At 41.3% G+C, this 9726-nt stretch overlaps 1 protein-coding gene across 1 annotated transcript; it reads right to left on the bottom strand.

Annotated features, from left to right (window-relative positions):
• Window positions 1-2484: 2484 nt before the first annotated feature.
• LOC122699891 (olfactory receptor 7A17-like) lies at window positions 2485-3432 on the bottom strand. Its single transcript, XM_043912324.1, has one exon. It carries the CDS (start codon window positions 3430-3432, stop codon window positions 2485-2487), a length of 948 nt encoding a protein of 315 aa, XP_043768259.1.
• Window positions 3433-9726: the final 6294 nt, after the last annotated feature.

Genomic DNA, 9726 nt, shown 5'->3' with positions numbered 1-9726 from the left:
AATAGAAATTACTAATTCAATATCAGAAATAGGCAAAATGCAACAGAAATTGGATATGTTGTATATGAAGCATATGAAGCAGTAGAAGGCTTCTTTTCCTTAAGGACTTACCCTATTTGTTTCCTCCTGTTTATTTAAAAAAAAAATCCCTATACTTACCTTATACTTTTACTGGCAGCATTTTATGCCTCCCATTACATCTAACAGGATTTCCCTGGTAGCCAGAAAGTAAAAAATCTGCCCGTTAATGCAGGAGAGGTGGGTTTGATTCTGGGTCGAGAAGACCCCTTGGAGAAGGAAATGACAACCCGATCCAGAATTCTTGCCTAGGAAACCCCCCGGACAGTGAAGCTGGGTGGGCTGCAGCCCATTCGATTGTTATGGAGATGGAAACACGTAAGTCTATCCGCTGAGTTTTTCTTTCTTCTTCTTTCAGAAGCTTTGTACGATATAATGGGGAGGCATGGCACGTTTAAAGTGTTGAGAGGGGAAAACACGCAAACTCGGGCATTCTACCCAGAAAGACTAACATTTAGAATTGAAGGAGAGATAAGGAGCTTTTCAGACAATCAAAGACTAATTGATTTCATCAATTCTAAATGCACTCTACACGGAACATTATAGGACCCTACAATTTATGGCATAAATTGTAGGAAGAAACTATAAGAAGAGGACTCCCTGCAAGAGTAAAGGCAGACTCAGAGAGAGGCTGAGGGTCAGATCACTGAGCTAGTGTGAGAAGTCAATAGACAAAGTAATCGGAATATCAAGTATAGCTGCAATAAGAATGAAAGGGATAACTAGGGAGGTATCAAATGTGACTTCAAAGACAAAAGGTAGGGCAGGGAGGCAAAATGAAGTGCTATTAATATGTGTATGAACTATTCATGTCAATGTATGACAAAATCCACTACAATAATTTAAAGTAATTAGCCTCCAACTAATAAAAACAAATGAAAAAAAAATGAAAAAACAAAAGACCACTTGTTTTTAAAAGTAGACATCATTGTAGGTCATCATATGAAGACCCTTTGTTTATCATACATCAAAAATCTATACAAGAGAAAATTTAGAGAGACAGGAATACAAGCATATCACTAAATAAAATCATCAAATCGTAATAAAGAAACACAGGTTTGTGGATTTATCTCTGGGCTTTCTATTCTGTTCCATTGATCTATATTTCTGTCTTTGTGCCAGTACCATACTGTCTTATCGGGATGGGGAATACATGTAAATCCATGGCTGATTCATGTCAATGTATGACAAAAACCACTACAATATTGTAAAGTAATTAGCCTCCAACTAGTAAAAATAAATGGAAAAAAAAAAAGAAAAGAAACACAAAGAAAAAAGAAAAACAAAGAACTACACTAACAAACAGAAAACAAGTTAACAAATTGGCAATAGGTAACACCTACCAAAAATCTCTATAACTGCCAGTAGATTAAAAATCTCCTAAAGAACCGACTTAAGACTAAATATTAAAACAACTAAGATCATAGCATCTGGCCCCATTACTGCATGGCAGATAGAAGGGGAAAATGTGGAAGCAGTGACAGATTCCTCTTCTTGGGCTCCAAAATCACTGTGGACGATGACTGCAGCCATGGAATCAGAAGATGGTCCCTTCTTGGCAGGAAACCGATGATAAACCTAGACAGTGTGCTGAAAAATAGAGACATTCCTCTGCCAACAAAGGTCCATATAGTCAAGGCTATGGTCTTCCCAGTGGTCACATATGGTTGTGAGAACTGGACCATAAAGAAGGCAGAATGTGGAATAGTTGAGGCCTTTGAATTATGCTGCTTGAGAAGACTCCTGATAGTCCCTTGGACAGCAAGGAGACCAAACCAGTCAGTCTTAAGGGAGATCAACCCTGAATATTCACTGAAAGGACTGATGCTGAAGCTGTAGTTCCAGAATTTTGGACACCTGATGCAAACAGATGACTCATTGGAAAAGTCCCTGCTGCTGGGAAAGATCCAGGACATAAGGAGGAGAAGAGGTCATCAGAGGATGAGATGGCTGGATGGCATCACCGATGCAGTGAACATGAACGTTGGCAAGCTCTGGGAGATGCGGAGGGACAGGCAGGCTGGCCGTGCTGCAATCCGTGGGGTCACAAAGCAGTGGGCACAACTTTGTAACTGACCAACAACAGACTAAATGCTCTGATGAAAAGACTTCACTCCTAATAAAGCCTCCATGATTCTATGATACTCCATCAAAGAAATGGAATTTCCAAACATTTTGGATCCAAAGATAGGAAAACAGTGGGTAGGAAAAAATAAAAACTGTCTCTAGAGAAGACTGAGAATAATGCTTAAAAAGAGAGTTCCTAAAGTTCTATAAAGATACTGAATTCAAAGATGGAAAGAAATATAGAAATCCCAGGAAATAAGGGCAAAGAGCAAAATTTCTTTCACAATGATCAAAGAACAATTTCTGGTTTTGATACTTTGAGTTATGCAATCCAGAGCACTAGCATAATCCGTCTTTTATACTTGGCATCAAATACAATCTCTTTAGACCCTCTTTTATATCTCGGTTTCTCAGACTATAAATGAAAGGGTTCAGCATGGGTGTGACCACAGTGTACATCACAGAGGCAATTGTACTTGAATGTGAGGTGTAGGTAGTCCCAGAGCTAAGGAACACTCCTAAGGCTGTAAAATAAAATAGGGAGACAACTGAGAGGTGGGACACACAGGTGGAAAATGCTTTATACTTCCCCTGAGCTGATGTGATTTTACATATGCAGGAAACTATTTTAGAATATGAGTAAAGGATACCAGCAAAAGGGCCACCACCAACCAGGACAGTTGCAAAATACATCACTATGTTATTAAGAAAGATGTCAGAACTGGCAAGTTGTACCACCTGACTGAGTTCACAGAAAAAGTGGGGGATTTGCACAAGTGGACAGAAGGATAATCGCAACACCATTAAGCTGTGTAGCAAGGAAATCAAGGCATTCAGCACCCAGGATATCAGAACCAGCAGTCCACAGAGCCGGGGGCTCATGATGATGGTGTAGTGCAGCGGGTGGCAGATGGCCACATACCGATCGTAGGCCATCACTGTCAGGAGAATGTCATCTAATCCTGCAAACAGTATGTAAAAATATATCTGGGTGATGCAGCCTCCATAAGTGATACCTTTGCTCTTGTTCTGGATGTTCCAGAGCATCTTTGGGATGGTGTTGGAAATGAAACAGATGTCTACAAAGGACAGGTTGGAGAGGAAGAAGTACATGGGGGTGTGGAGGTTGGAGTCTGAGCTGATGGCCAGGATGATGAGCAGGTTTCCAAACACAGTGATTAGGTACATGGAGAGGAAGAGCCCAAAGATGAGGGGCTGCAGTTCTTCTTCTTCTGAGAGTCCCAGAAGAAGAAATTGTGAAATTCGTGTATCATTCCGTGGTTCCATGGGGTGGAGGTGCCTACCAGGAAAAAGGAAAATAACATGACTGGTTTTCGCACAAACTGGCATAATTCACGTAGCTGAAATACTGCAATTTCTAGTTAGCCCTCAAGTAATTGATCTTAATATCTTATTTACAGAAAAGTTCTCTTCCAAAATATGCTCCATTTCAACTCTGACAAAGAATTTTTGTCCCATTTTCATCACATTGACGAAGAGCTCATGTATTCTAGAGTTCTAATGAGGTATTTCTTCATTTATTTGAGAAATACATATTTAGTGCTGACCCAGTATCAAGTGATGAAAAATAAATATCTCGCAATCCAAGGATGGTGAACGAGGATGTTCAAATAAAATATGATAGAATATGTCAGAATGTCACAGATGCTATGAAGAAAACAAAACCAGGTATAAAGGAGAGAGTGGCAGGAGGTGTTATTTTGTCGTGAGTGATCAAAGAAGAGCTTCAAACTAGGTGATGTTTGAAGATTCCTAAAGAGAGAGAGAAGAAGCCTTGTGACGTCAGAAGAAGTGTGTGCCTGGCAGAGGGACCTGCCACTGCTAAGGACCTGACAGAGACACTTGTTCCACATGTTCAATGCAAACAAGGAAGCCAGTGGGGCGAAGGAATAAGTAGGAGGGGAGTGATCAGAGCTGGTGTCAAGGATGCTGAGGAACAAGTGGCCCCCCGGCTACAGCTGAACCTTCAGCACATAGAGAACCCCTCCTTCCCTGCGGTTCCTTGCACTTTATGAATTTAGTTTAAAACCATTCCATGAATTATGTCAGCTTCCCTACTTAGTTCCATCTATTGACCAACTTCTGACCTCTGTGGAATAAGTCATCTTAACATAAGAGTACAGATGCCTCTTCTTTAAGGTTTGGTCTCTTCTTCATAAGGAACAGGCAAACACACACACACACACGCACACACGATGCTTCTGGCTTGTATTACTATCATAAACTGGTCACCCAGATATACCCTCGTTAGGCCATGAGTGGTTACACATCAAGCTGGTCAGATCAAATTATAATTCTCCAAAAGAATATATTATTCTTACCCAGAGCCTCCAGGATTTTTTTTTTATGTGTCTAGTTGAAGGATATTAACTTTAAAGAATTTTCTCATTTTCTGTCACACCTCACGATGAATCAGCCATAGGTATACATATATCTCCTTCTTTCAGAATCCCCCTCTTGTCTCCCACCAATCCCACCATGAAATTCCAGTTTGTAAACTTCCCATAGAATCATAATTTTGGGGTTCAATGTTGGTATGGCCAATATCTTCTCGGTATTTAGAGAAGAATGAAAAGCATGAGAGCGAAAGAAAAAAAAAAAAGAGAAATGAAGTGGACATAGGCAAATTAAGAGGGAAAATATCCAATAAATTCAAATGAGCCTTGAGACAATGCAACAAAGAAAAGTTTCTTTCCTTCATCAATATTACAACTCCAGTGGCATCTCCTTGATGCCCAGAAAAAATAATAAAGAAAAATATATTTTTCCAAGGACATAAACAGGGATATACTCATGATGTGATATATCTTAACAGTTTAAATATCCCAAGAGAATGAGCAAATGGAATATAAACTACCAATTCAAAATCAGAAATAAATGAAATACAACAAAAGTTGGATATATTTTATATCAAGATGCAGAATACTTCCTTTTCTTGAGGCATTTTCCTACAGGCTTACTTCAGTTCATAAATAAGATTATTAGGCTTATTGTCTACTTTTACTGGAAGCCTTTTACACCTCCCATTCCTTCTAATGGGGCTTCCTTAGTGGCTCATTGGCAAAGAATCCGCCTGCAATCCAGGAGGCCAAGGCTCAATCCCTGGGTCAGGAAGATCACCTGGAGGGGGAAATTGCAACCCATTCCAGTACTCTAGCCTGGAAAATTCCATGGACAGAGGAGCCAGGTGGGCTACAGTCCATGGAGTCAAAAATTGGTCAGACACAACTTAGAGACTAAACCACCACCACCTGTTCCTTCTAACTGAACTTCCTCTGTTACCATTTGTCAACATTGAGGAGTGGAGGGTTCACTTTATTTTTACACCTAAATAGATACACTAACATTAGGAAAGCCAGAAATAACCACAGTGACCTCTGGCCTCTGGATATGCTAGATGGTCCTCAGGTGACCTCAGGCACATGCTCCTGGCTTCCGTCCTCTCTGAACCTCCCCTGAAATGTGTGCAGAGCTCTCACCTGCCTGCAGACTGAGAGAGAAGGCTTTCCCTGTAGAAGTCCAAGTTCCTTTCTAAATGATTAATGATGCAGACTGAATTTTTGTCCCTAAACAAGACAACAGGAAGGGATAAAATCAAGCATTGGCTCCCAGACGGATTCAGGAATCTAAATCAAGAACTAGGTCCTCACCAACCAAAGTGGCACAGGCGGAGGGGCTGCAGTAGAGGAGATATTTGCAGCTTCTTGTGTCAGCTCACAGGGCTTCTCTGGCAGCTCAGTGATAAAGAATCCACCTGCAATGCAGGAGTCTCAGGAGAAGGGGGCTTGATCCCTGAGTCAGGAAAATCCCCTGGGGGACTGCATGGCAACCCACTCCAGTATTCTTGCCTGGAGAATCCCATGGACAGAGTTGCCTAAAGTGCTACAGTCCATGGGTCACACAGAGTTTGACAGGACTGAAGGGACTTAGCAAGCATGCACACATGTCAGGCTAATTAGGCATATTTTCCTTTTGTTACTTCAGCCTCCAAGTACATGACTTCCCTTGGGGACACTGGGCTGGACACAATGCAATTATTTTTCTGTTGATTCCCTGTTACTAGGTGATTACATTATAAGTTGGGTGATTCCATTTTTATCACTCCTTCCCCTTTAATTCTCCTGCTTTCAAAGCACTAAGTCTCCCAGAACCTCATCATATCCCTGAGGTCTAATTCTTCTTTAAACTATCACACTGAGGATTTGTCTTGACAAGTTCCCTTGGGTCTTCCAAGTTTTGATTTGTGGTAGAGAACAAAAAAACCAAAGAACTCCTATTTCCCTCTTGAGAACTGGGGATAACATTGCTCCTTCAGTATAAAAGTGTGGGTATTATACTCCCTGGATTTATGCTAGTTTTTCCAAGCCAATTACAAGTTTCTCAGTTATTTCAGAAGTCAACAGCTTCCGAGGCTCTCATTATAAAATGCTTACAACTATAAGACAAATATTTATATGTTGATATGATATGTGAAAATTGCTCAGTCCTGTCTGACTCTTTGCCTCACATGGACTATGCAGGCCATGGAATTCTCCAGGCCAGAATCCTGGAGTGGGTAGTGATTCCCTTCTCCAGGGGATCTTCCCAACCCAGGCATTAAAGAGAGTCTCCCACATTGCAGGCAGATTATTTACCTACTGAGCCACAAGGGAAGTCCAGGAATCCTGAAGTGGGTAGCCTATCCCTTCTCCAACGCATCTTCCCGACACAGGAAATGAACCAAGGTCTCCTAAATTACAGGCAGAGTCTTTACTAACTGAGTTATCAGAGAAGCCTGATATGATATTAACATGACCATAAACCAGGTTTCCCAGGTAACTCAGTGGTAAAGAATATGCCTGCCAATGCAGGAGATGTTAGAGATGCAGGTTTGATCCCTGGGTCGGGAAGATTACCCAGAGCAGGAAATGGCAACCCACTCCAGTATTCTTCCCTGGAGCATCCCATGGACAGAAGAGACTGGCAGGCTACAGTTCATGGGGTTGCAACCAGTTGGACACAACTGAGTGACTAACACATGACCATTAAACTATCTTAGCATGTTATAGTGATTGTCAGATTTAATTTTTTAAATAGTGCAATTTTTGAGGTAACACTTTTAAGAACTCCATTCTCCATTGTCAGATTGGAACTCAGAAGGATTTTATGTTCTGCTTAGAAGTACAAACCAAGCAAGGACTGGAGTCTGGATTGAGGTCTTTTAGTTCTGGAACTCTGGCCCAGTGATTCTCAACCAGACGCAATTTTGACACTGGAGATACTTGTCAATATCAGAAGGGATGCTACTAACCTCCTATAAACCACAGAACAGCACCCAATACAAATAATTCTCCTGCCCAAAGCAGTGTAAGAATGTGAGAAATCCTGTCCAGACAAGAATATCTATAATTAACTGTTCATACAAATCACCAAGTTCTGTGGTTCCAATGCAGATTTGGATTCCTCAGGTCTCTAGTGGTCTAGGAACTGTGTTTCTGTTAACTTGAGCCATAATATCAGATTCCAGTTCAAATTCTTTACACCCTGAAATAAAGGGAACTTCTTTAACACGACCACTGGTGGTCCTTTGATACTTGCCACTCCAAATAATCTTTTCAGAGCCCTGTGTATGTCTTCATACTTAGACTATAGATGAAGGGGCTCAGCATGGGTGTGATCACAGTGTACATCACCGAGGTGATTGCACTTGACTCTAAGCAGAAGGGCATGAGTAGCCACAGGGCTGAGGTCCACTCAAAGCCCGTCCAATGAAACAAGGATACAAGTGAGAGGTGAGATGCACAGGTGGAAAGCACTTTGTACTTCCCCCAAGCTGATGGTGTTCCAGATAGAGAGGAAACTATCTTAGAGAAAAGGATGCCAGGTAAGACATTTGTTGTTCAGTCACTCAGTTGTATCTGACTCTTTGTGAACTCATGGACTGCAGCATACCAGGCTTCCCTGTCCCTCACCATATCCTGGAGCTTGCTCAAACTCATGTTCATCGAGTCGGTGATGTCATCCAACCATCTCATCCTCTGTTGTCCCATTTGCCTCCTACATTCAATCTTTCCCAGCATCAAAGTCTTTTTTAACAAGTCAGCTCCTTGCATCAGGTGGCCAAAATATTGGAGCTTGAGCTTCAGCATCAATACTTCCAGTGAAAATTCAGGATTGGGTTCCTTTAGTATTGACTTTTTCGACTTCCTTTCAGTCCAAGGGACTCTCAAGAGTCTTCTCCAAAACCACAGTTCAGAAGTATCAAATCTTTAGTGCACAGACTTCTTTATGTTCCAGGTCTCACATCCATACATGACTACTGGAAAAACCATAGCTTTGACTAGATGGACTTTTTTCAGCAAAGTCCCTGCTTTTTAATATACTGTCAAGGTTTGTCAAAGCTTTTCTTCCAAAAAGCAAGTGTCTTTTAATTCCGTGACTGCAGTCACCATCTGCAGTGATCTTCTAGCTTAAGAAAATAAAGTCTCTTACTGTTTCCATTGTTTTCCCATCTCTTTCCCTTGAAGTGATGGAACCAGATGCCATGATCTTAGTTTTTTGAATGTTGAGTTCTAAGAATGCTTTTTCACTCTCCTCTTTCACTTTCATCAAGAGGCTCTTTAGCTCCTCTTCACTTTCTGCCATAAGGGTGGTGTCATCTGCACTTCTGAGGTTATTGCTATTTCGCCTGGCAAACTTGATTCTAGCTTGTGCTTCATCCAACCTAGCATTTCTCATGATATACTCTGCATAATAGTTAAATAAGAAGAGTGACCATATACAGCCTTGACATACTCCTTTCCCAATTAGGAACCAGTCCATTAAACCTGAAATATACCAGTTTCAAATTACATCACGTCATTAAGAAAGGTGTCACAATTGACTAGTTGGACCTATTATTTGCTTTTACAGGAAATGTACAGAATTCCAAGAAGGTACAGAAGGACATTTGCAACACTCTTAATCTTTGTAACAAAGAATGTAGGGCCCTCATGCACCAAACACCAGAACCAGCAATCCACAAAGTGTGTGTGGGGGGGCGGGGGGAATGGGGGATGTTCATGGGGACAGGGTAGTGCAGAGTTTGACAGACGGCCATGAAGTGGTCATAGGTCTTTGTGGTCAATACAATGCTGCCCAAATCTACAAAGAGTAGGTAACAGTATATTCACAGGTTATGGCTTTGCTTTCTTTGGGATGGTGGTGAATGTGAAACATATCTTAAAAGAACAGATTGGAAAAGAAGAATTACATGAGTGTGTGGAGGTGGGAGTCAGAGATGGTGGCTAGGATAATGGGCAGGTTTCTAAGCACAGTGATCTGGTCCATGGAGAGGAAATGTGCAAATATAAGGTGCTGCAGTTCTGATTTCTCTGATAACTGCAGAAGAAGAAATTTTGAAATTCGTGTATCATTTCCTGGTCTCATGTGGCCCTCATCAACTTGTTGATTTTTTCTCTTTGATAATAGCTGTTCTTCCTGTGGAAGGTGTGCCTCATTGAGATTTTGTGCCTCTTTTCATGTGTCTGTTGGCCATTTGTATGTCTTCCTTGGGAGAAAATGTCTATTGAGGGTCCTCTA

Source organism: Cervus elaphus, chromosome 9 (assembly GCF_910594005.1).
Source record: "Cervus elaphus chromosome 9, mCerEla1.1, whole genome shotgun sequence".
In the NCBI taxonomy this organism is placed as follows: Eukaryota; Metazoa; Chordata; class Mammalia; order Artiodactyla; family Cervidae; genus Cervus; species Cervus elaphus.
This window is presented reverse-complemented; position numbering and strand designations above follow the sequence as displayed.

Coding starts and splice junctions, on each gene's coding strand:
- LOC122699891 (XM_043912324.1), bottom strand. CDS start 3,432: ATGGAACCACGGAATGATACACGAATTTCACAATTTCTTCTTCTGGGA.